This window comes from Lissotriton helveticus, chromosome 11 (genome assembly GCF_964261635.1).
Source record: "Lissotriton helveticus chromosome 11, aLisHel1.1, whole genome shotgun sequence".
NCBI lineage: Eukaryota > Metazoa > Chordata > Amphibia > Caudata > Salamandridae > Lissotriton > Lissotriton helveticus.
The window spans coordinates 1,150,147,832-1,150,175,473 of NC_136072.1; the positions used below are offsets into that span (position 1 = coordinate 1,150,147,832).

At 47.3% G+C, this 27,642-nt stretch overlaps 1 protein-coding gene across 1 annotated transcript in view; it reads left to right on the forward strand.

Annotated features, from left to right (window-relative positions):
• The window catches only part of TXNRD2 (thioredoxin reductase 2), a 422,726-nt gene that overhangs the window by 29,025 nt on the left and 366,059 nt on the right, over positions 1-27,642 (forward strand). The window contains exon 2 of the mRNA XM_078667932.1: positions 18,118-18,183. Coding sequence (XP_078524058.1) covers positions 18,118-18,183 — 66 coding nt within the window. The remainder of the gene's footprint in view (positions 1-18,117; positions 18,184-27,642) is intronic.

The following is a 27,642-nucleotide window of genomic DNA, read 5'->3' on the forward strand; positions in this document are numbered from 1 at the left end:
ATGTTGTTCCCTTTGTGTGTTATCTTACCCTTCTCCCTTGCCAAACGCAATATTAAGTCTCTATCTTGGTAGTTGAGCAGTTTCACTAGAATCGGTCTCGGCGTGGCCCCCACAGGTGGTTTCTTCCCTAGTGTTCTGTGCGCCCGTTCCACGGTGAACACCGGAGACAGGCTCGGGTCAAAGATGTCATGTAGTAGTTCCGTAATGAAGACTTCCATTTTCCCCATCGCTGTGGTCTCCGGAATCCCCGTGACCCGAATATTACATCTCCGAGAGCGCGCTTCTAAATCGTCCACCTTTGCGCACAGTGTCTCAATTTTTTTTTCCATATTGGTAATGTGCGTTTTGGTCTCTTGCTGGAACTCACTGCACTCTGTGTGTCGATTTTCAAGGCTGTCTAGTCGTGTTTCATGCGTGGCAACCTGGGATCGTACAGTGTCTAAGTGGACCGTCATGGCATCCAGCTTGGTGTCTATACTTTTTAGACTCAAACGTACCTCAAGCAAGAGTGCGGCAACATCAATTTCTGGAGGAGCCTCTTGTGACGACCCTCCTGCAGCCATGAGTTCTTGTTCCGCTTGTTTGGACTGCCTTTTTTGTTCAAATGTGAGCTTCGGCTGGTGGGGGTCGCCCTTACCCATGATGCGGTAATCAGGTTAGTCCTTACCCACAGCTACTGAGCCTGCAGCGAATCTGACCACTCGGTGTCTTATGGCCTCAGGATCGTGGAGTGGGCACAGCGCATTGCAGGTAACACAAGTCAGGCAGACACCTCACTGTATCTTCTGGTGGTGCCCTTCTGTGTGCATAAGGTCACCGATCTGGGAGGTAAGCAGGACAGCGTCATAACCACAGGAAAGCCCACGAGATCATGTAGCAGCCGGGCATCGAAGGAGGAAGGTTACTGCGCGCAGGATGTCCCCTAGGTCATGGGCACTCATCAGGTGTATCTATGGCAGCTCACTTTGGCGAAGTACAGGTCACAGGCCTGACCGGATGCGGGTGTTGTGGTGTAGAAGCCAGTGTCTCAAAGTTACACGAAATCAGAGTCGCATGTTAGAGTCAGGAATTGTCTCCGCTGTGCCAGGGCAGAGGTGGACGTCGTCTGTAGCGCTAATATTCAGTCGCCGTGTCAGCCCTATTGAGCGCAACGCACATGCCCTCCAGCTCCCATATGCACAATGTATGCCGCAGTGTTACCTTATGTCGTGGGTACACCGTGCTCATCCACAATCTCTTCTGCTCGATGTTGGGTCGTTCTTGCACTCGATATATTAGCCCAAGGTTCAATATCCTTAGAAGAGCCACACACGCTCTGGTTTGCGCGGCAAGGCCGCCCATTTCAAGATGGCGGCCCGCCACACTGCCGATTCATCTAGGCCAGCCGTTTATTCAAGAAAGGAATAAGTAATTCCACATTAAGGATATTTGCACGGAAGTCGTCCTCAGCAGAAACAGTGCCCTTACCCCACCTCCGTGTGTGTGGGCTCAGTGTTGCTTCCTGTCTTTCCGCCTCACGATCGGCCAGGCCTGTGCATCCCCGGCCTCGATTTATGTCAGGCACCCGGGCTTGTCCTCCAGCGCCTCCGGACCCCAACACGACCTTGCCTCGGTCCAGGTAGCCGAAGCCTGTGAATTCAGTAGCATTCGTGCCAGGGCTTCAAAACTTAGGTCGATTGTGCCTCAGTCCATGCGTAGCCAGTGGAAACCGAAATCGGGCATGTGTTACCCGAAACAGCTAGGATTTTTGCAGGATTTGTAAAGCAGCCGGCGGAGCGCGCTAGTTAGGTGGCCATTTTGCTGCTCGTTCGGCCATGCCCCTCGAGGGAATTGTTTTAAGGGTAATCCAGACTATCAAAGCCATATGGCCTGTGTTAGAAATGGGATTTCTGGTTGGCTGAGGCTTGCGCCAAAGCCAGGCAGAAACCACCATTCCCACGTCAGGGTAAGGAAGTCACACGCCAAGATAACCCCTGCTCACCACCTTGGTAGCTTGGCACAAGCAGACAGGCTTATCCCAGAGGCGATGTGTAAAGCATTTGCGCACCCACCCACCAGCAACAACATCCAAGGTCCCCACAAAAGGATCTCCAAACAATGTATATGTAAAAATAGCCTTTGTATTGCAAAACACATTAGAGAAACACACACTTTACAATGTGCCAACAGGCACGGGCAGAATTTACAGGGGATTATGTACAGGACAGGGCCATAGGCACCACTGTCAGGAATATGCACTTAGTAGAACTAGCACTTAGAACATATAACAATCAGAAGCTTCACACATAATGCATAGAACATTCAGAGGTGTAGGAAAGACACATGATGCATAAAACATTCAGAGATGTAGGAACAAGGCACATGACGCATCAAAATGCATTCAGAGGTGCAGGAGAAACACATGATGCATAAACATACATTCAGCGGTGTAAGAACAAGGCACATGATGCATCAAAACACATTCAGAGGTGCAGGAGAAACACATGATGCATAAACATACATTCAGCGGTGTAAGAACAAGGCACATGATGCATCAAAACACATTAAGAGGTGCAGCACAGAATAATTCGCAGAAATCACATTAGCATGAACTCATAAAACTGTCCCCAGGCCAACTGGCCTCTCTGGGGCTAGGACGCCCTGTGTCCCAAATGTCAGGGCAGGGTGCAGGCAGCCAAAAAACAAGCCTAAACATGGAAGGTGCCCACTAAGTTCGGGCTGGACTGTTCCCATGAGGCACAGGGTCTGACTGATTTGCATATAGCCATGTCTGAACTGGGGTGGCAGAGTGGGCTAAAGAACGGTGATGGATTAAACCCAGATCCTTTAACTGGGTGTGAGTGTTTGATTGGTTCAGATGCTCCGTCCATTACCACCCCCTTTTGTACCGCTTTTGGCCGCCATAAGTGTGGCAGGGTATGCTCAGACGTGAGTCCCTTGCTCACTTTGCCACTGGATTCAAGCAAGCTGGGCTGAAGACGGCTGTAATGCCAGAAACCGGTCCTCGTAAGCTTGTTTCCGGTCCAGGGCTTGGCAGTTCGGGCTGGACTGTTCCCATGAGGCACAGAGTCAGACTGATTTGCATATAGCTATGTCTGAACTGGGGTGGCAGAGTGGGCTAAAGAACGGTGATGGATGAAACCCAGATCCTTTGACTGGGTGTGAGTGTTTGATTGGTTCAGATGCTCCGTCTATTACCACCCCCTTTTGTACCGCTTTTGGCCGCCATAAGTGTGGCAGGGTATGCTCAGACGTGAGTCCCTTGCTCACTTTTTTTTTTTTGTAGAGTTTTATATAGCGCGAACTAGAACCGAACCGAATCAGTTATCAGAGCGCTTTACATAGCACCAGTTACGTTACATGAGGACACACTTTCATTTTTTTTAGGCACGGGGAGATTAAGTGATTTGCCCAGAATCACAGGGGGTTAATTGGCGTCGTTACCGAGACTCGAACCCAGATCCCCAGGTCCGAGGTCGAGCGCCTTTAGCCGTTAGGCCAACCCCTCTCCCCTTTTTCAAGCAAGCTGGGCTGAAGACGGCTGTAATGTCAGAAACCGGTCCTCGGAAGCTTGTTTCCGGTCCAGGGAAGGCATGGCTTGGCAGTTCGGGCTGGACTGTTCCCATGAGGTACAGAGTCAGACTGATTTGCATATAGCCATGTCTGAACTGGGGTGGCAGAGTGGGCTAAAGAACGGTGATGGATTAAACCCAGATCCTTTGACTGGGTGTGAGTGTTTGATTGGTTCAGATGCTCCGTCCATTACCACCCCCTTTTGTACCGCTTATGGCCGCCATAAGTGTGGCAGGGTATGCTCAGACGTGAGTCCCTTGCTCACTTTGCCACTGGATTCAAGCAAGCTGGGCTGAAGACGGCTGTAATGCCAGAAACCGGTCCTCGGAAGCTTGTTTCCGGTCCAGGGAAGGCATGGCTTGGCAGTTCGGGCTGGACTGTTCCCATGAGGCACAGGGTCAGACTGATTTGCATATAGCCATGTCTGAACTGGGGTGGCAGAGTGGGCTAAAGAACGGTGATGGATTAAACCCAGATCCGTTGACTGGGTGTGAGTGTTTGATTGGTGCAGATGCTCCGTCCATTACCACCCCCTTTTGTACCGCTTTTGGCCGCCATAGGTGTGGCAGGGTATGCTCAGACGTGAGTCCCTTGCTCACTTTGCCACTGGATTCAAGCAAGCTGGGCTGAAGACGGCTGTAATGCCAGAAACCGGTCCTCAAAAGCTTGTTTCCGGTCCAGGGAAGGCATGGCTTGGCAGTTCGGGCTGGACTGTTCCCATGAAGCACAGGGTCAGACTGATTTGCATATAGCCATGTGTGAACTGGGGTGGCAGAGTGGGCTAAAGAACGGTGATGGATTAAACCCAGATCCTTTGACTGGGTGTGAGTATTTGATTAGTTCAGATGCTCCGTCCATTACCACCCCCTTTTGTACAGCTTTTGGACGCCATAAGTGTGGCAGGGTATGCTCAGACGTGAGTCCCTTGCTCACTTTGCCACTGGATTCAAGCAAGCTGGGCTGAAGACGGCTGTAATGCCAGAAACCGCTCCTCAGAAGCTTGTTTCAGGTCCAGGGAAGGCATGGCTTGGCAGTTCGGGCTGGACTGTTCCCATGAGGCACAGGGTCAGACTGATTTGCATATAGCCATGTCTGAACTGGGGTGGCAGAGTGGGCTAAAGAACGGTGATGGATTAAACCCAGATCCTTTGACTGGGTGTGAGGGTTTGATTGGTTCAGATGCTCTGTCCATTACCACCCCCTTTTGTACCGCTTTTGGCCGCCATAAGTGTGGCAGGGTATGCTCAGACGTGAGTCCCTTGCTCACTTTGCCACTGGATTCTAGCAAGCTGGGCTGAAGACGGCTGTAATGCCAGAAACCGGTCCTCTGAAGCTTGTTTCCGGTCCAGGAAAGGCATGGCTTGGCAGTTCGGGCTGGACTGTTCCCATGAGGCACAGGGTCAGACTGATTTGCATATAGCCATGTCTGAACTGGGGTGGCAGAGTGGGCTAAAGAACGGTGATGGATTAAACCCAGATCCTTTGACTGGGTGTGAGTGTTTGTTTGGTTCAGATGCTCCGTCCATTACCACCCCTTTTTGTACCACTAAGTGCTGGGCAGCTGAAGAACTGATGGGGCCAACACGTGGGAGCCTTGTAGGCTCTAAAACAACCAACTGTGCCCTCAGGAGCATTGGAGTCCCCCCCCCCCCTCTGGGGACTCAAAATGCAAAAATGTCCCCTGAGCCTTGTGGGCTCTAAATGACAATGGGCCCCTTCGTTGGAGTCCCCCTTCTGGGGACTCGAGATCAATGATTGCCCCCTGAGCCTCTCGGGCTCGTAAAAGAAATATGGCCGGTCTGAGCCTCTCAGGCTCTAAATACACAAATATGCCCCGGTATCGTTGGAGTCCCTCCTCGGGTGACTCGACTCAAAGGAATGCCGCCTTGAGCCTCTGCGGCTCTAACTACAAATGCCCCCTGAGCCCCTCGTGGGCTCGAGAAGCAATGGGGCCTCTCGGCACCCCCGCAAGGACTCTGCACCACTGGAGAGGGGGGCGGGCATCGGCAATGTGCCCCAACGCCCCTCTCTTCCCTATACAGCACCGGACCCCATTCAACGGCTACGAAAGGATTCCGCTCCTTTGGGCGGCGGTAGCAGGGCTCTCCCGATCCCTGGGAGCCCCGCCCGACAGCGCCTCTGTTCAGCCGGTCCCCCATCTCGGGACCGGGTCTCAGGGTGAGGCGGCCCGGGGCTCTCCCCAGCTCACGGGAGACCCGGGCCGCGGGAAGACTCTGCGCGCAGCCAATCACACCACAGCAGCGGGCGGGACTTCCCTCTCAAACAGGAAGTCCCACCCAACATCAGGCACGCCGGTGCCTGACTTCCTTTTTGCGGCGCGAGGGCCGAGGCGGTGATTTCACGGGGGGCCAAATGAGGGTTGGGCACCCTCAGTTGATAAAATAAACGTAGAAGCGAGGTGTGCACTCGCTAAGGGGCAGATAAACGGGGTGGCACCCGTAGATAAAAATATAACGAGGATCGGGCACAATACATGGTAGGCTCCTGCGAATCTCGGATCACGAGCAGATCAGAGAGCAGCTCCATGCTGCAAAATTCAAATAAAGCGCTCTCAATGCGCTGGGGAGTCCAAGGAGTCCTGGGGCAGAGAAATGGAGCAGGCAGCTCCCAGTAAAGAAGAAGTCCTCCATTCCCCCCCAGGCAAGGCAGAAGGGCCCCACAGGGAGAGAGCTTTCCAGGCATCCAGGATATCCACGGGCTGGTCAGGGCCCAGGGAGGCAAGCCTTCCCCTGGGCCAAAGCAGCAGCACGCCCCTGGTAGATTCGAGTTGGGAACAAGAACATTTTGTAAGGGGACACAGCCCCTTTTTATACAGTGAATTCCTTTGTCTCAGGGTGCAGGGTGGGGGAAAAACCAGTCTCAGCTGGTTTTGGAGCACTGTGATGTGCTCAATCACCCTTTCCTTTCACTGGCCAGGCTAGGGACATTAGACGCACCACAGGGGGCGGAGCCAGCATTGTGTGGGGAAAGCCCAGCCCTATTCAGGTCCCAGGTGCACGCCCCCTCACATCACACATGCTAATCTCAACACTCACCACCGGGGCAGAACCATCATGACTCATGGAGCCTGGCACACCAGCCAGCTCCAGCCAATCATTAGCCAGCACATTCACTGCACAGACAGGCACACTTCTAGATTGGCACTTCCATATTAGACACAAACACGCTGCACACACCATTGCGCAGCATTCAATCACATGAGTCCGCACATACCAGACTCGAGCCTGCACACCCCACGCATCAGGAACTACCAGGGACACGTACATTCCCCATGCATTCCTATGGGAGGGCAGGCCTATCTCACCACACGCACTCAGAGTGCACATGCACTTTCCACTGGGACACAGTGAAAGTGCGCAGAAACCAAGAATCACCATCCCCAGGTCACATATAAAAAGCAAAAAGTTCAGGGGTGAACCTGCCAGAAGGGCCAAGTCCAACAGCCTGATTACGACTTTGGCAGTGTGGTTCAGGGTAAGCCCCGGCGCTACACTGCTAAAGCCGTATTCATGCAGCCTGCCAGATTAGAAGTGTCCTCCTGTCTGGCGGGCTTTGTTTTTGACCTTCCCACAGTGGTGCCCTGAAAATGTGCACCGCATTGGGAATGCCAAAAACAGTTCCTGCACGGCATGGACTGTAAAGTCCATGCCGTGCAGGAACTGGTGTGCATGCACACAGGGGAGCACATGTTGTCCGCACGGTTCTGGCAGTCCGTGGACCGCCAGACTTGTCATCTGCCCCATAAAGTTTGCCTCTGTGCTGAGCTATTGTACTGTGATCAGGAGTCTAGACTGGCTGATATAATCAAACTTTTTTTATGCTTTGACCTCCCTAGCTGCTGCTTGTAATGCTGCCTTAAAAAACACTAGGGGGGGTCATTATGATGACGGGCGGACTTTGTCCGCCCATCACCATAGTGGGGAATGGGACCGCCCGCCATAAGGGCGGGGGTCCCGGGGGTGAGATTAGGATGTGCCTGCCACAGTGGCGGGCACATCCTGTATTTACAGCATTGTGGCGGGCGGTGCCCTCTGCACCGCCCGCCACAATGCAGAAAATGCTTTTCACCATTTGCATAATGAAAGCGGCAGGCACCGCGCGGTGCCTGTCGCTTTCATTATACAAATGCAGGGGGGTACCACAGGTACCCCCCGTGTGCACCCCCCTACTGTCCTTCACTCTGGGGGCCCACAGGGGCCTGCCTTTCAATGCCGCCACGGAAAGGCTTGCCTCACATCCCATTGTAATATGGCGGGCGGTGTCTTACAGACACCGCCACCATGTTACAGGTTTTCCGCCCCGGCCGCAAGGCGACCGGGGGGGAAAACAGGCGGGCGGTGTTTTTCACCGCCGCCTTCCCCTCCGCCATCCTAATCTGGCACAGTGGATTTGGGCTTGCGATGTCGGGCGGTTTGGGCAAACCGCCCGACATCGTAATGGACCCCTAGGTGTATTTTAGGTATTCTTACAAGTAGAGGATTTCTATATTCCATCTTCAATAGCACAATAGTTTGAATCGATTATTTGAAATAATAATTCAATACAACTTTGGTGCCCTCAGTGAAAATGGGAAACTTTCCATAACAGCGCAGTGCTGCATCGGAGCATGTATCAGCACACCTGACAAGCGCACCCGTTTATGCCTATGCTTTACTAATGAATCATCCCCCTGTATGTGAAAATACATTTTTTATTCTTTTTATGTTTTATTAAAGTTACTCTACAGTGTCATTGTACTAAAAAAGAAAAATACATTGGGTAATACATGTTTTTCATTTCTTTACAGTGTGCTTTGCACTTAAATTAGACTTTTAATAATGCACATTGTTGCACAAAACACATTTGAAATGTTAGCATAGTGTTCTCAGCAACTGTACATATTTTTCAAAACATTGACATTCATAGCTGCTGTCTGAAACAATGAACACTAAACCGCTCGTAATAAATCGTGGCATATAAAAAGAAATAACTATCAAAGTGTAATATGGTCCTATATTGCCATCTTGTGGTGTACTTCAGTAAGTCACACTAAAGCTGTGGCTTAGGTAAAATAGGTTACATGGTCTTTACCTCTGTAGACATGGAGATCAAAGTAACAATCCCTCAGTAATGTTTAGGTGTCAGTTTTGTGATAAAAACCCAGTTAACACTTCTGTTCTGATGCTTCACACTAAAGAAAATGAATTGCATTAATAATTTGTGATTTCAATCATACTAAATTATTATCCTTTTCTCAATCGTCACATTCAAGTTTACAAAGATTTTCGTTCACATTGTGTGGTTTTTGGTGAAAGAATAATTTAATGATTCTACATCCAAATCTGTTTTGAGTATGAATGTTAAGAACTGTTATGTTTTTTTTTAATGAATTTAGTTAAAAATGTTGTCAGTTCTGTGAAGTGAAACCTGATATGGTAAATTGCCAATAGAAAGGCTAAAATAGCCAAATGAAATATCGATTAGCAAATAATTCGGGTTTTTCCTCTTTCCCGTCAATCCACTCCCAATGTGGTGAAGATCGTTATCTGCTCACTTGCAAAAAAATTAGATGAAATATCTTATTTGAGCTATTTAGGGGAGTCTGGTTTTGAGTCAGCCTTAAAATTAATTGTTGAATTTAAGCCAGTGAGCTGCCTAAAAATGTAAATGTGCTGTCTGTGCTGGAATTAAATGTTTTCATTATTAGTGCCAGTTCTCGACCATGTTCCTCAGAATGTTCTACCTGAAGACTAATGCATGCTTATAATCTTGAAATGCTGTTAAAACTGTCTTTGAAAAAACATGTTATCAAGCTCTTTATTGATCCGGGCAACGGGATAACCGCCCTTTCTCACAGCCAATTCCGGTTGTTGTACAGACTTTTTTTTACTGTATGATAAAATGTTGAATTGTGTATTATTTTCTCACAGAGTATTGATGGATTCTTTGCAAAATGTTCATGATCTTTGGTTAACCGTAATGTGCTTTCCAGAAAGAAAAGGCTTTGAATCTGTGCTGATGTTCCCAAGTCTTTGTTTGTTAGAGATCATCAATTTTTTTAGGACATATTTATGTACACCAAATGAAACGTGTTTACCAAAGAGAAGTATCGCTGTCTTTACTGTAAATGTTATCAGAGGAAGGAAGGTTATCAATGCTGATAACCGCAGGGCCTGGATACCATTAATGTTGCTGGTGCCTCTGGGACTTCAGCTTCTCTAAGTTGCTTTGGCCTTTCACAATGTTGAAAATAAATTGCTTATGAATGTTCGCAAAACCAAAATGGCGGTGTTTGGAAGGGGCAGAACCAGTTGTAAGTTGTTTGAACAGCTCAAAGTTGGATAACATTTACTCAGTCTTTGAGATGCAAACCGCTCTTGGAAGACATATTGGTGAAGGAACAAGATCTACTATAGAATTGAGAAGATTTAAGTCCACCCACTGCAGATGGCCAGTTGGCCCCATTATCTGTGTATTGGTTAGTAAAATTGTATCTCTTCTCTCTTGTAGTGCGCTCCAATTTTCATGTTAAAATTGGCTCCCGCCTTGGACCAATTATAGTAGTATATTGACCCTGCTTTATTCTGTTGACTTATTCTGTCTTGAATTAGATACATTATCAGTCTCAAAAAGGTTAGTAATTGTTGAAATGTCTTGTCCTCGCAATAAAATATCCCCACAGTAAAATATTCATTTTGCAATGTGGGAAGAAGTCCACAAAACAGGTGGCATCCAGAATGGTCCTAGTGGTAAGCTTAGAAGTGGCTTTACTGCGATGGATCTGTTGAATGACCATATGATCTCGAAGGTGTTGTTTAAACCCAAGCTCACTGCTTGGTCATGAGGAGGGGTTTAGCTGATGACCTGGCTAAACTAAAAAACTACAAGTAAGGGCAATATTTCTAAATCGTTATGAATTGCAGTCCTCTTTAGTGTCAGGCTTCCAACGAGCTCTTTTTGAACTCACTGACGGCTGGCGTACCGGAATCCTGGATAAATATCTACACGATCCGAGTTAGTGGATCCAGGATAGATATCAACTCAAACAGAGTATTTGGATCTACTGTGTAAACATTTACTTATGGAGTTTAATCTTCTTGAAGTGGCACGTGTTTAAGTATTTTGGCAGCTCTCCTTTATCCTCTGAACTGCCTAGCAACATATGTACATTTGTGGAACATCATTTAGCTGCCTCTCATCGCTAGCCGTTTTGTTGGTGTCCGGCCCTATTGGCCTGGTTTTAAACAGTACAAAAAGACGGGGACCTGAAGAAGGCTATAACGCTGAAACGCGCGTAGTCTCAGCTAGCTTCCATTAATATCTGTCTATAAGTTGTGTGTACTGTCTTTTTTAGCACTTTTTGTAATAATGAAATAATTCTCTTTTTTGATATGACTGTTTATATACCAAGAAAAATATACAAAAAATATACTTTATTCTAAACATGACGTAACTATAAAATAAAATAATACTCAACTTGAAATGATGTGTTGTTACATATGTCATGTTTATGTTACATTTGATTGAAATGAATTAGTGGGCGTTTTCCTACAAATTTATTTATTTGTTTGTTTACTTGATTTAGCTATAGATTTTTATCTACAAAATTTCAACGAGATCTACAACAGGTATTCATGCGTACATAACATCAGTACTTGGAAAACCTTAGAGTAGCTGGCTGGCGGCAGATTAGACCCACGCTTGTAGTAAATATCGGTTGTGTGACCGGGCACGGAGAATCCCAGTCGCCTTTAAATCGTCGGTCCCGGCTTGAAGTTTCTTAGAATCTGTTACTTGATATCCGTCTTTAGGACACATGCAGGGCATGCACACTTGTGAAGAAGCAGTGTACTTATTTATAAGAGTCACCATGAAGATAGTGCATTTTTGTCTGAGAGGAGCCGCAATTTAAATCCGCTTTACGGTGGTTACATTCTTTGGAGCTTTGCTGGCTGTGTGGGGGGCGGGAGGGGGGGGGGGCAGTAATGTATGGCAATACTAAAAAGTGATCTTGGGTGCACATACTTTGCAGTTATTGAATTCACAAGGCAGCTAATAAATTGGTGTCTTTTTTTATCCGGAAAGTTTTCTCTTGTCAGTGTTATATTTCTTTTTATTTTGTGTTTCAAGGACCCTTCCAGAGACCACAAATGGTGCAAAATGCTATTAATTGATTGTTTTCAAATCGATGATTTCATTTCAGAATGATGGATTAATTGTAAAATTGTCAAAAGGAAATATATTGTAGCAGTATTGCATTGTACACTGTGTTTATGTACTCCTAGCATGAAAAAAGTATGTCTGTACTAAAGGCTAAGAAATGATTTACTTTAATGGTGCAAAAAGTATAGTACTTTGTTTTTGGTCTCTCTTTACACACCGTTCAATATTGAGTTCTCAAGTCACACAATGTAAATATCACAAAGATAAGACCTTCTGTTTTCTACCTCTTTACGTTTCGAGTTCCTTTTCCTTTCCTTTCTCCTCCCACCAGGTCTTGTCAGTCAAACCACTAAGAATGGCTACCTGCAGCACAAAAGTCAGCATGTTGGGGGTTGTTCTACCTCTTTAAGAGATGTCTACCTGGGAGAGTAAATACATTTTCGTGAGATGCCAGTCTACGACTGTAAAGACAACTTTGTGAGATGCTAGTCTGTTTTAAGGGCAACTTTGTGAGATACTGGGTGTGTGCTTTTTAAACCTCTTTAAGAGGTTAATGTTTGTAATTGTTAAACATGCATTAAAGCTAAATGGATTGTAAAGCAGTGCCCGCTAAGCATACAACTATCCCCCCATAATCTTAATTTACAAACACTACAGAACACGTTAGACAAACCTATCCACCCACTCTCAAGCACAGCACAGAGATGTTCTATCTGGCTCAAACAAGCCCAGTCTTCCCTGGCTCCTCCGAGGCCTGTACCCAGGTGATTTGCTTATGTCCTTAGTTAGTTGTGGGCTTGAGAGCGGGGGGTGGGGGGGGGAGTACACCAATTAACTGAGTGAACACTAAGCTGATTGCAATCATTACTAGAATATCCACTGTTCTAGATTGGGATTACCAGCGTTTGTGGTGGAAAACTAAAGGCTCTCAACGAGATCTGTTTTTGTTGAGCCATGATGATCACTCTAAAAGCTAAAACAAATTGTAGAATGGGGTAAAACAACTCTGATTACCATTCATTTCTTTTCCTTCCCTAATGAAGAAATCTACAGTTGCGGCTAAACATTCATAGTACTAGCCCACCCATGGGCCTTGATACTCAGTCCTCAAAACTTTCCCTTTTTAGGTCTCGCCTGCCGATGCGCTTGCGCATTCGAGCTGGCGAGAGATATAGGGGCTTATCCAGAGTTTAACCAAAGTGGCGATTTGATGCAGTGCACGTGCGCTTTTAGGTCAATGCGCAAGCGCAATGAGTTAAAATGCGCGTGCACAGCATCAAATCACCAGCCATCTGTTCCCCAGCTTGGTGCCGCCAGCAGCTCTTCACAGGATTTCTCCTCCCCTAATTATTCATGGCCGTCCGGCCGTACTTTCACTTTCACGGCCGGTAGGCCGTGTCTCGTTTTTTAAATTTTTTACTTTAAACACAACTCCGGACTTTCACGGCCGGAAGGCCGTGTCTCATTTTTTTTTTACTTTCAACACAACTCCGGACTTGTCTTTAATAACGCTACCCCCGCCCTCTCACTCGAGCTGCTTGAAATGCCTCCTCTCCTTCCCCATGCTCTGTCACGAGCCTCTGCCCCCCGTCACGTTCCTCATGGTAGAACCATCTATTCGCTAACCCCGCCCACCTAAACACGCCATCACCTTCACTGTATTCCAGGTGTTCATTGGTTTCCTGCTCTCCCTCAGAGCCTCCTCTCCACCCCCTCCACTGTTGCTCTTCCACACTAGCCCCTCGCGGCTCCTCTTCTGCACTCTCGCACTGAGGCAGTCCCTCACCACCTCACTCCTCCTGTAGCTTTGGTTTCCTGCTCACCCTCAGTGCCTGCTCTCCACCCCCTCCCCTGCTCCTCTTCCACACTAGCCCCTCGCGGCTCCTTTTCTGCACTCTCGCACCACTGTGGTAGTCCCTCACTAGCTCACTCCTTTAGCTTTGGTTTCCTGCTCACCCTCAGTGGCTGCTCTCCACCCCCTCCACTGCTGCTCTTCCACACCAGCACCCCGCTGCTCCTCTTCTGCGCTCTCGCGCTGTGGCAGTCCCTCACTAGCTCACTCCTTTAGCTTTGGTTTCCTGCTCGCCCTCGGTGCCTGCTCTCCACCCCCTCTACTGCTGCTCTTCAACACTAGCCCCTCGCGGCTCCTCGTCTGCACCCTCATGCTGTGGCAGTCCCTCACTACCTCACTCCTCCTGTAGCTTTAGTTGCCTGCTCTGCCTCAGAGCCTCCTCTCCACCCCCTCCCTGCTTCTCTTTCACATCAGCCACCTCACGTGCTCTCCTCTCTGCCCTCGCAAGCTCACTCCTGTACCTTAAGCGTCTTGCTGTCCCTCAGTGCCACCTCGTTTGCACCCTCCCACGTTGCTCTTCCACACCACCCACTCACGTGCCCCCCCTCGCCAGCCCCCTCTTGTGCGCTGATCCCCAGAGCCTCCTTGTGTGCCCCTTTCTTCTCTCGCCAGCCTCCGCTTGCGTCATCCTCTGCCCTCATGAGCTCTCCCTCACCTGCCTCCTCTGTGCCCGCTACCCCCGCCCTCTCACTCGAGCTGCTTGAAATGCCTCCACTCCCTCCCTATGCTCTGTCACGAGCCTCTGCCCCCCGTGTCCTCTCTACCAGCCTCCTCCTTTCCCCAGCGCTCACCCCCCTCCTCGCTAGCCTCCTTCTATGCAACCCCCCCTTTCTCACCATCCTCTCCCATGTTGTACTCTTTCCTCCCACTGCTCTCCCTCACTAGCCGCTCCTTTTCCATTTACCTCGTCCACTGGTTTTCTTCAGTAGCATTTTCCCGGATCCCTCCTTTTGCACCAACCCAGACCTCCCCGTATCTCCCCCTCCCCAGCCGTCTACTTTAACCTCCACCCCCGCCTCTTGTGCACTCTCTGCCGCCCTCCATCACTCTACCATCCTCACTCACTCTATCGCCCTTCCATCACTCTAACACCCTCCCTCACTCTTTCACCATCAAACACTCTATTGCCCAACATCACTCTAACGCCCTACATCACTCTATCACCCTCCCTCCCTCTATTGCCCTCCCTCTATTGCCCTCCCTCTATCGCTCTCCCTCTACCGTCCACCCTCTATCGCCCTCCCTCTATCTAACATCCTCCCTCTATCTATCTATCTATCGCACTCACTCTATATATTGCATCAACATAGCATCACTCAGCACCACCACTGCGTCACTCAGGGGCACCACACATCACTATGCGCAACAACAGCATCACTAAACGCCACAGTATTACTTGTAGCCAAAACAACATCACTCAGCGCCACAACACCATCACTCTGTGCAACAATTCAACAACTGGTTCAATTATTTTCTAGCAATGTTTCAAACTTTATTACAAATGTCAGAACAATATGTTAAAGGTTATCACTTCTGTTCATGTTAAAAAAATTTATTTGTCAGGTCAATACATGTAAAACAGGGGGAAACTATATATTGTACCTTTACTAATGCTATACATGTAACATGTGATAATTTTATAACTATTGCCATTTGTAAAAACTTAATCAATACTTTTATATTTAGCAACAAAAAGAAAACATTTTCCACATCAAAAGCTCAAACTTTGAGGAGGAGCCTAGCTCGAGAGCGTAATGGCCGCCTTTTAGCTCGGCTCCGTCGGCCCTCCGGCCAACCTCGAATATCCTGCAATATATCCTGTACTGCGACGATACTTCACTACAGATTTTGGAATCTAACGACCCACTCTTACTCACCGTCTGGTCCGGAGGCTCCTGCGTGCTGTGGATCCGCAGCTGTGCCCTCGGTGGGATTGGGGCCTCCGGGCGCTCGAGGCCGGGACCTCGCCTGTGGGACCCGACCGGCGGTGCTGAGATTGCCGGCCCCGGCCGCGAGAGTGAGCCACTGGTGGGAGCCGTTGTGTGTATGCCCCGGCGATCCTGACCCGGCCCCGATTTGTGGACCATGCGGCTGGAGGGGGACGAGATGTGTCGGGGGCTGACCGTGTGAAGGGGTCCCTTCGCCTTTGTTTTGTCCGGCAGCCCTGGACCCCGCGCCTGGCTCTCGCTTGTGGGGCCCGCCACTGTTCGGAGGGGGCCCCCCCCATTGAGCGCCGGCCCGTTCTGTGCCGGTGAGGCCATTGTTGGGAACCTCCGGAGGTCTGTAAAGTCCTACATTTGGGAACTGTTCGGGGGCCCGCGGTGGAGTGCGGGGCGGCGAAACTCACAAAATGGCTACCAACAACGTGGGGGTGATCCGCTCTGCACCGACGGACCTTGCTGGCCGGATTGCGCGGAGGCCTGGGCGTGTGCTCGAGCGCCCACGCTCGGAGATGTCCAGGACGCCTTGATGTCCTTGTACGCTGTCTTGGCCCCCGGTGCTTCTACCGACCCCATGCGGCCCGCCGCCATTTTGGGTCGTCGCTCTTTCATGCACCCCTATCGTCCTGATGCCTCCATTGCTTTGCCCCCTTCGGCTGCGCCAGGAGTTGCTGTCGCTGTTCTTCGGCCGCTTGATGGGCCGGTGGCTTTTGAACCTCCGCTTTCTCACCGCCCGGACTTCGAGGACTTGCACACGACGCGGAGATCTGCTCCTTCCCGGACAATTGGGAACTATGGTGGACCGCTGTTTGCTCCCGCTTCGATGGATTCGAGCTTTTGTCCTGGTGGGGTACCTTTGCATTGTCGAACTGCGACACTGGACTCCGGCTTGCTTTTGCTTGCCCTGTCGTTGCTGCTACAATTGACTTGCTTCATTGAATTTTTGTATTCCATTAGTATGGTGGCTCTCCCTACTCTACATCACTGCCGTAACCCTGGTCAACATTGCGATTATTCTGTGCTGGGAGGTCCGCTCCATGTTATCCTTTATTGGGTTGGTTTCGTGATTAGGAAGGGCTGGGGGTAAGTTGCAAGACACTGATAGACTGCTGGTTTACCTGTCCGTTGCACTGATGCTTGTACTCTCGACATTGTGAAACGTTAACATTTCCCCCCCTCCCACCCCCCCTGCGGGTTTTTGCTGTATGTGAAGGTGTAGCATTGATTTGATAATTATTCATTTGCTGGTCGGGGGAGGGTCGTAGCCGAGTGTGTTTGTTCATATCCTCTGGCTCCTCTCTCACATCTTATTTTTGTTTCATATTCCCTTTCCTCCTTCTTTTTGTCTCCTTATTCTACTTTCTTTCTTTACTATATTTCGGGTTTCGGATTAGGGCGACAGGCACGCTGTTTGGAGGGTAGGCCGTAGCCTTCTGCAGGGGTGCGGGGTGGGACGGGTGGGCGGGGTCTTTCAGATGTTTCTTTTTTGGTTCTATGGCCCTCTTCTATCCCTTTATAGCGGTGCCGCTTCTGTCCTCGCTTCTCTGGCATGCGTGGGTTGGGGTCTGTCGCTATGCCACTTTTATCTGTTTCGATGCTCCGTCGCGACTGCCATACCCTTCTTCTCGCCAGCTCTCTACTTTCTTCTGTATTATTAGCCGCGGGATGCCTGGCCCGGGGTGGCGCCCATCTTGCACGATTGTGTTTCTCCTTTTATATTTCTTTTATTTCCTTTTTCTTTTTCATTTTTTTCGTATATTTTAGATCAGACGGGGGGTCGGGTGGTGTTCCTTTGGGTAGGATTTAGCACTCTGTGCTTATGTTGTTTGCACTGTTTATTGGATTTTGTGTGTACGGCGTTGATATTAGTACACAGCCATTGAATGCTCGCATATCCTGTTTTCACTTCCCGGTTATATTTCTTAGAGGGCCTGTATCCTCCTACATGGCTTGTTCCACGTAAAACTCGCTTTATTGTATGACACTGGATCCTTTCTTCCTGCTGTAAGAATGTGCCCTCTCACGTCCTGCTATATAGTGGTTAAGTTTGCAAATAAATCCTGCAGTGATATATTGACTGGGTGGGTACTGACTGGCACGGAATGAAGTATAGTGTTTATGTATCCTGCCTAAAATGTTCAACGCACAAATCCTAACTATTGCTGCTCCTTTAGTTGATATTATGTCGTATGGCTCGCCCTTTCGGTTGTCTGGTCTGAATGTATGACACCTCTTTAAATTTATAAAATGAAACCTACGTTATTCTTCATATGTCTGCTGCTAATACACCGTACCGCTCTTATTTTTAGCTTTACCGCATAGTAAGACGACCTGGAATGTTGTGGATTGCCATAGCGGCCGGCCCGTAGTGGTTGTAGGCAGACGCTGTGTACTATGCATAAGATAAATAAAGGTTTCAAAAAAAAAAAAAAAAAAAAAGCTCAAACTTTTCTATTGCGAGACCTAATGCTTGTTTCCTTTAGGCTGGACTGGTCAAAAATGTTATCTTCTAATGTCCATCAGATTTGGAAGTTTAGTTTCTTGCTCATGTGTTCTCAGTAACTCATGCTTTTTGTGTTCTTTCGACAGGAAGTCATGAGTACGATCTCCTGGTGATTGGCGGAGGCTCTGGGGGTCTGGCATGTGCAAAAGAAGGTATGTTCCAAATTGTGCATGAATTTGATAAAATAAGCCTGAAAGTAAAAACGCGTTTGTTTCTTCTCTTGATTAAGAATGTAGTCCTGTAGCACCTTTTGTTATGCTTTGATTACTTCTCTAGATTGAACTAACCAGTTTCTGTAAAGTTCTCTCATGTAAAATGCTATCAGTAATACTTACCTTCTCTTTGTTTAATTTCATTTAAAGTATTGGTTCAGGAGCGTGCCAAAAAGTGTGTGTACCTGACCCCATTTTTAAACGCTGCAAGGATGTAGATGCATTTATTTTAAAATTGTGATAGTAAAGTCCTTTAGACTCTGATTTGTGAAATTATACAACTGTAAAACGCACTTAGTGGCACATTATCTACAGTCATCATTTCCATCATGATTTTAATGTGGGGCAATTAATGGTATTAGTATGGCGCCCTTTGGAGAATCCACTAGTATTAAAAAAACAGACACAGCTTCAGGCCTACCACTGTAGCCTGACAGCTGCAGTGAAAAACCTACCATGCAACCTGCTTGAACAATCCTTTCGCAAGGAAAAAACCTCCCTTTTAAATACCAGTAAGTCACCCCTTGTAGGCCTTGTAACCCACAAGGTAGGTTGCATGCTATTTAAAAGTGAGACATGTGGAAAATAAATGTTAGCGTACTCCTATAGTGACATGACTCAAAAGATTGTTTCCCTATGGCAGCCTACCTGTCCCGTGAAGAAAACCAAAGTGCAGGTTACAATACTAATATTGTTAACTCATAGAAAGTGACCTGCTAGAAAAATTATGAAACCACTATTTTTAATAGTTATTAAAACCCAATTCAATTGCGAACTTGAATTTGTAATAAATAATAAGAAAAGTAACTTTAGAAAGCCTGCCTGATGTGCCGAGAGGAGAATCTGCGTTAACTCTTTAGCAATTCCCAGCCTGCACTTAGCCCAGGAATAGGTGTGAAATGCCTCCCAGGAGCAAAACATAGGTTGGCCTTAATGGGCAGAGATCCTCCTCTGAACTCCACAGGATAGAGTGGGGGCTGTTACACCACACTTTCAAAGTCTGCTTGACAGGTCTGTTGAGCCATATGTAACACTTAAGGCATACTTGAAAGGAAGGAAACAGATGCCAAGACAATTCTTATGTGTCACCTGTCTGGTTGCTGAAGGGCCCTGCTTTTTTCCTATCAGACTTCTGTCTCTGGGTATGTTGTGGATACAGTGCCTGCTTGAAACTGGATTTTAATGTTGCATGTAGGAGGATACTAGGATTTCCATAGTACATTCCCCACTCACACCCCGAGCTGAGAGCCCAAGTTTAGTGTTGCCGAAGACTTTCACCATCTTGAAAATGCCCTGATGCAAGGCATTTTGGGTCTGTTTGTTGTAAGGCAAACAGGATCTACTGAAAAAGTGGGTATGGTTGGCCCAAGAAACCTTTACCCAGTTGATTAGGGAGCATCCAGGAGTCCTTTCCACCCACTAGTTGGTGCAAAGCATAAATGTGGCACCTCAAGGCTCCCACTTCAAAACACTTGCTGGACCTGTGGAAGAACAGAAGTGGACGTGACCTGCTGTCTGTGACCTGAGAGGAACCCTGAAGGACTGGACCCGCTACCTCTCACACCCAGCGAAACAAGTGGACTCCAAAGGTCAGTTGGCTATACTCCTGTGTGGCTACCTGGACACAATAAACTTCAAGAGACCTTTTCCATGAAATGCCCAGCTGACCGGTAGCAGTTGGACCTAGTCAGGACATTGCTGGTGGTCTCTGCTGGAATGAGTCCTGGCCCGTACGTGCTGCCCTGCGGTCCTAGGAGCCCTAGATTTGACCCAGCAGCCTGTGCTCCAGAAACCCTGAAATATCGGGACATAAAAGACTACATCAGACGGGAAAATCTTTGACCAGAATGAACCTGGTTGATGTATCCAACCTCTGCTCCATCGCTGTCAGCACAAAATTGCACCTGGATTTCGGTCTACCACGAACTTAGACGGCCTTACTGCAACTCGAGAGCCCTTCGATCTAACACCAAACTCCTGCTGGCCACTCCAAGATTCAAAAAAGCGCGAGCGGGGGGCAGAACCTTTGAGCTGGGAGCCGCTTAAAGATGGAATAAACTGCCCCTTGATTTGCGTAAGAGTACCTCCGAACGCGTATTCCGTAAATCCTTGAAGACCTTCCTTTTCTGCCAGTAAATTCCTGCTTTCAGAGTCCGTTTCTCATTCCTTTCAGCGCCGGGACACCCCGTTGGGGTAGCTGCGCGCTTTATAAATGACATAATAATAATAATAATAATCATTGGTGCTTGGTGCTTTTCGGAACAATTTCTACTTAAAACTTTAACAATTCATATCTCCAGTTGAACTAATTGGATGTTTGTCATTTTTGGTATAATTTTCTTCATTAAAGTTTACACTATTGTTCTAATTCGGTTTTGGATTTTTAATTTTTAAAATTTTTGACTGTAATACTGTTTTGGTTCTTTACACATTTCCCTAACTTAAGCTGGTCTGCTCTGTTCTATAGGTACCAGGGGGCTGAGTTAAGGTTAATTTAGTGCCTTTGAAAGGTTCACTCTGATTAGATCTGTGATTACTCCTTGTAGTGAGTTGGTAATCTGTTGGCGGGTAATTTTTAACATACTTTACCGCAGAAATGTGCTATCCAAAATAACAAGACACGTGTGAAATGCAGGAACTGAGACCGAGTGGCACTATTAATTCAAGAAACAGTTTAGACAATAAATGTCAGACACACCATTAATCAAAAATAACTGTATACATTCTAGTAGGTAACAAGTGTCAAAGACACCTCGCAGATTGGGAACAAAAACATGAATTCTAGTAAGTTCAAAATCACGCTAATGCAAAGAAAGAGAGACCGAGAGAGAGAAACTGAACATCAAAGTACAATGAAGCATTACAACCTCAATTAAAAATGCTAAATAAAACAGGTAACCGGGAGCACCATCGACGTGACAAAAGGTACACTGTACATCGTGGTCAACGAATTGTTGAGTAAGCAGTCCCTTTATACATTTGAATTGATAAACAGTTGACCACAAGATCTAATTTTGGCAGGTGCTTGACCGCAGAACATACTAAAAGTTTGAACTTTTTATCAAAAACACTTTGTGGCACCTCTTGGAAGCTTTAAGGTGGAAGCTCCTTTTAAGACTATTGTTTATTTTAAGCCCTGTCACTATTTTAGTTTCCAACGGTGTGGGAAGTCCCAGTTGGCCCCACTCCTTCATCAGAAAGACCTGAGGTTATTGGCCTTAATAGGAGAGATACATCTGAGGTTACTGGAGGGTGTGAGGCCTACTGCCTCTATAGACGCTGAAGGCAGTATGAATTTTAGCACAACCCTGTCTATGGGCTGGCAGGGACAATTGAGACTCATGCTTCAGATGTGGACAGAATGGGCTTGAGGCACTATATGGTAAAACTAGACCCTGCTTCAAATATCCACTCCAAATAAATTTCCTGTTTCCTATACTAGTTCTCCTTCTACCTTTCCATCTAGCAATGCTTTGTTCACAGGGGCACCTTTGGGTCCCAAAAGATCTGTGTCACTTGGCAGAGTTCCCTAATATTCCATACTATTCCCTATTATTTTAACCCTTATACAGGAGCTTGTTGGTTCTTTACTCGCAGATAACATCAGCATTCACCAATATGCTGATGATGTACAACTCTGCTTGAAAGTCTCCTCTGCTTCAGACATCCAGTGTCTCAGATGCTCCCTGCACATTATTCAGACTTGGTTGTCCAGCGCCTACTGAACCTCCACCCGACCAAGATAGTATTCTTGTTATTGTCATGAACAACAAACCAGGTACTGTGCAAATCTGACTCGATGACCTGATTCTTGACAACTTGGAACCCCAACTTTCACCGAATCCTGAGTCGCTTGGATTCACCAAGGTCACCAACCTTAAAGTCTAGGAGCACATTACCAAAAACAAAAGGTGGCCTGATACCAGCTCTCTCTGCTAAAGAAAGTGGAACAAATTATTTTAGGAAGAGACTTCACAACTGATGTTCAAGCTCCTTTACTCTTGCATCTGAATGGTTGTAACACGTGCTCCGTGGCTTCCAAGACTCTACACTAGAACCCCTTAAGGGCAAACTATGCACCACAGCATATCTTACACGAGGCTTGAAGAAATATGGTCACCTCCCCATCAGTGGCGGTGGGTGAGATTTTAAAGTCGTGGGGCGCAAAGTGATTTGCATACAGCACCGTAGCGAGCGAGCGCAGCGAGCGAGCCAAACCCCAAAAGGGGTGTTTGGGGGGATTACCCCCCCCAAGAAAATTTTGAAAAAAAGAAGAAAAATCGTGCATTTTCAAGCAAATTTGAGAAAGCAGGATGTAAGGACATAAGGTCAAAGGAAAGGGAAAATAGGGGGGAGGAGGGATAAGAAGACAAGGAAACAGTGGATGAGAATCGAAGGGATGGAGGATGAAAGGAAGAAGGAAAGAAAAAAGAAAACGCTGCAGATTTACTACTTTTTTGGTATACAGGTCAATATTTATATTGAAGGTTCTGATCTAAAATTAAGAAGTTAAAACCTCATAGTGAAATTGGGATGACGAGAAGAACGAATATAGACATAGCAGACCCGACTCAAGGCCTCCAGACCAAAATACCAAGCCAAGAATGCAAATATTTTGGGGATGTCACACCCCAAACACTCCCCCTGAATATATGACCTTTTACACGACAGCTCTTAGACTCAGTCCCACAAAAAGTATCAAGATCGCACAAAGAATCATCAGTGATTATGTCCATGTTATCCTTCAGGCAGACATCTTCAGTGGAAAGACTATCCTTGCCATCCAAACATCCTTCAACATGGCACGTCACAACATATTACATTGGAGTTTGTGAGAACATATAGGGAATTTTAGACATCACCCTGGTCATGGGTATCTAATCCTTCTCTCACAACGGCACCTATGAAATTAAACTTTGGGCATCCAAGTCAAGGTACCGTTGTAGTGCTGTAGGATCCCAGATATCATACATGTATGTGCACTACCCCTAAACAAGTGTTTATAAATAATGTCATGCTAATGTTGAGACATACAAATTATATTTGATTTTATCTCAGATTGTAGTTGATTAGGGGGCTGAACTAATTAGCTGAATGTCTGGGCCACCTACATTACAGGGTGGATGAAAAAAACAAGGTAACCTCTACACTCTGGTTCGCCAGAATTGTTATCTTTCATGAATTCAAATGCTTTAATCTTCCCTGTCGTCAAGGCGGGAGTCCCGTGGTAATTATAAATAAGACTCCCTGTTTTTCATTTTTACTGATTTTTGCAGATAAATACAGACAGAAAACCATTTATTTTCTTGTCTGTATTTATTTTTAAATGTGAATAAAAACAGAAATTTGGTGCTTTTTGAGTGATTCTAAATACACTTTGCATTGACTGCCAGGCCAATAACTGTTTGGATTGATAGGAAAAGGGGCTAAAAATGAAGGGAATTTTAATAAAGAGGCTTAAACAGCAGTAAATATGCACAAGGCTGATACTGAAATGTGCATATTTTCATATAAGCCATTGATTTTTCTTCTGCGGGTTTTCATATTCCTGAAACCTGGCAGGCATTCAAGCATGACTGCATATTTATTTGTGAAATAAATGTGGAAATATAGCAGTTTCAGCTTTACTTTTATCACAAAACCCATAATAAATATGGATAAATACAGACGGAAACCAGAAAACAATAACATAAAACTTGGAGCCCTAATTGCAATAGACAGTGTAAAGTGAAGCATTGAACAGTAAAGCTTAAACAAGTGATATTGTTAACCAATTCACATAATTTTCGAAAGAACCAAACTCCAGCCAGCTACTGAGTCACTTGTCCCCTAAAGGACCACCATACATTAGACTTCTCAGCACAAGTTTAAAGGTAATCTAAAGTAGGTCTCCAATGTGGCGAGCTCCTATAATGAGAGGAGAGAGAGTGTCATGTGAAACTATGAAATATATCAATAGAGGAGAATCACAGTGTACAGGTAAGTAACTTGTTTTTTCTGCAATATTGAATGAAAGATGGCCACGAGCTGGAGCATTAGGAGAGAAGCTAACAACACTACTGTGTACATGGCCAATAAACTAAGGCTGTCGGGGGCAGTCGTTCCTTAAGAAGCGCCAACTCCCTATTGCTGAAACCGCAGAAGCTCAACAAACAGAAAACTTACAAACCGTCCTGCTCTGGCTTAGCCCCTATAATATGGAATGCACAGCCACCCGTAATGAGGACCCCCCCCCCCCCCACGACCTCCTTCAAAAAAGAAGTGCAAAGGCTTCTGATCGACACATTTCTCCAATAACAACCCTGAGGACCGCAGCTGGACGATTCTCATGTAGATAACTCCGGATCATAAATCTACCTAACCGATGGTTACTTTGCAGTTTTTCTGTTCTTACTTATCACTGATTGCTTCTTTTTTATATGTATGCGTTGCCTGCTATTCTTTCAGCGTTCTAATACCCTGATGGGTCATGTTCGCGCTTTTAAAAAAAACTCCTCAAATAAATAAATATGTTAAAGAAGAGTGTGGATTCATAGTCAAAGAAAAAAAGAAACATATCTGAAAAGTAACAACTAAATATTTCCCACATAACCTCATTTTATAAGTAAGGAGACATGGCCAAATAATACATTTTATGCTAGCCATGCATGACCTCTTTAAAAATAAATATGAAGCAAGGGTTCAGTCGAAACCAAGAATAGAGTTTTATTTAAAAGCCCACAGAACCCTCTCCAAAACAATCTCTATTGAAACAAATGGCTTTAATGCTTGATCCAAACACTCTGTTTTAATAAAATGAAAGGGGAACTCCAGTTAGAGTGACTCCTGACACGTCCACTGGCCACATTACTAAGACGCTGCCCTGCCCTTAGCCCTTTGACCGTCTGAAGATTATGCAACTAGGGCTCCAGCTTCCCCATCTGTCCCTGTCACATCCATATGAAGCCTCCTGCTGCCTTCTTACCTGCATCACTCACAAGCCATAGTCTACAATCCCAGCTGCTGCCCTTCTGATGCTTGTGTGGTCCTACCTCCGGCAACCCTGCAGCTCCTTGGGATCTAGCCTAACCACTAACGTTGATACCCTGCTTCTTGCACACTCCCCTTGTCCTTTGCCTCCTTGCCTGTTTATCACTCTTCATTTCCTCTGCTTCAATTATGGGGTTTTCTTTGCCTCTGTCCATGCATACCCATGTCCCTTGCCCCAGAACCGCTGACACCCCACCATGCCACACTCCTGAGCTCCATGCCCTCTTACCCGGATCTTGCTGGCGCTCTGCTCCAGATCCCTGGTGTGGTGGTCTTGGCACGGGCACTGCTGGCACACTGGTCGCGACTCTTCCTGGCACCAGCGACTCTGTGGCAGTCCATGCTCTGGGCAGCTTGCCTCCTGCAGGGGTATCTGCGTGCCTCCATGGACCTCCGGGGCAGGTGACACTGTATTCGGGGTGGGCAGCATTGTAACCAAGGAAGGTAATACTGTGCCAGGCACAGGTGGCACTGTTACCAAGGTGGGTATAGAAGTACCTGGGTTGGAAAGTGCTACATTGAGGGTGGCGAGCTGATCCTGAAGGTTGGGAAGGGTGGAACCCTCGTCAAGTGTCACTGTAAAAATGTCAGAGAACCCATCCTTAGCAGGGAGTTGTTTCCCTGGCTCGGGGAGAGGGCCATTGCCCTTCTGGGACCCATTGAGCTCCTCTGGCGCCCCCATCTGTCTCACAGGAACGGTCCAAATAGGAGGGTTCTGAGCGTTCTCCATTCCCTTCACCCACTAACCCACGGATGGGGTGAGGACAAAAGGACTAAGGGTCTGTCAGTCTCTGAAGAAGCCTGAAGACCTCTCCCTACCCACGAGAGCTGCCTTCAGCCTGAAAATATGTCCCTAAGCCCAAGGTATTTGGAGAAGTGTCTATGCCCCCCAAAACATCTTTTCCTGCCCCCATGAGTGCTGTTTCTACCCTATTTACCCCTGAGGACCGGTCTTTCCCCAGAGGCCCTGTTCCTTAGAAATCCGTCTCAGCACATCCGAGTTTGTCCCTTCCCCTCTTAGTTCAATTCAATATATATTAAAAATTTGAAACTCCTAGTTGGTCCACATAAAAATACATACATAATATTACAAGTAATAAAACATAAGAGAGTTCCAATGAATTCCCCTCTTAGATCTAACCCGGCCTCTGAAGATCCGTCTCTGCTTCAGTCAGATCAGGGCCTTCCCCCTTCAGAGCTGCCACTGTACCCCCATCAGATCCACCCCTTTATGGTGTGCTCATGTAGCGCCCTCAGATCTGCCCCAATACCGTGTTAAAAGGTGTCCTTACCTCTGCACCACCTTCAAATAGGCCCGACCTCGTTTCACATCTGCCCTTGTACTTTAATTGCCATAGGCGCACTTCAGATGCACCGTGTGCTCCTGGGTTCTTTTCTGGAACACTGCATATCTGCCCTGTGGTAGTAATCAGGATTTCCCCTGGCACTCTCAAGTACTCCCCAGTTTCATGTAATTCCATCCACTGTACTCGCTGCCCTGAGCCCCTTTAAACTGCCCCAATGCCTCTCGCCTCTTTTCACATCCAAGAGCGTCCCTTGGGATCCAATAGATCCTTGAACCTCTTTCAGATCTGCGCACCTACCTCTTCTGATCTGCCCCTCTGCCGCTTTAAATCCTCTGCTCTGCCTCCCCCAGCTCTACCCAGTTACCCACTTCAGATCTGTACCTGTATCATGTTCAGATATTCGGCTACACTTTTAAAAGCTGCCCTTTATATTTCTCCGTCACGGTCTCGGCAGCAGAGCCGGCTCCTCCCCAGCGGCTGCGGGCTCTCCAGGGCAGGCTTCCTGGCTTCCCCTCCCACCCCCAGCTCCTTGTGACAAATCTGTCTCTGTCACCTAAGGATCACCGGGCTGCCGTTTCCTACAGACACCGGGCGGCTTCCTGCAGCCGCCGGGGATGCTTCCTCTGCAGCCAGCAGAGCAACCGGCCCTCCGCTGCAGTACGGGATTTCTTACTTGTACTCTATGCGGCGCAATCCGCATATCATGCAAGCAAATAGCCTGCAAGTGAAAGGTGCGGTTGTGTCGCCGATGAAACATCGCTTGTGACTTGGCCCTGATGGCGCTGCAGAGGGCGCTGGGAGATCTGATTTACACGTGCAGTGCTGGCACCTTTTCAAGTCAGTAGTGCTGCTGCACGTCTCAGCAAAAGTTTCATCCATTAATGGAGTTGCAACTTAACAACGTCACGGTGCGCACCGCGCACGTGAATCGGAATCGACAGCGCGGCATCCAATAGTGAATTGCCTGTCCCTTCAGCGCCGTGGACCAGCCAATCCTGGCGCTTCATAAGCGCCAGGATTGGCTAGGGGGGGCATAGAGACTCCTCGCTCTGGCGCCTTCTGA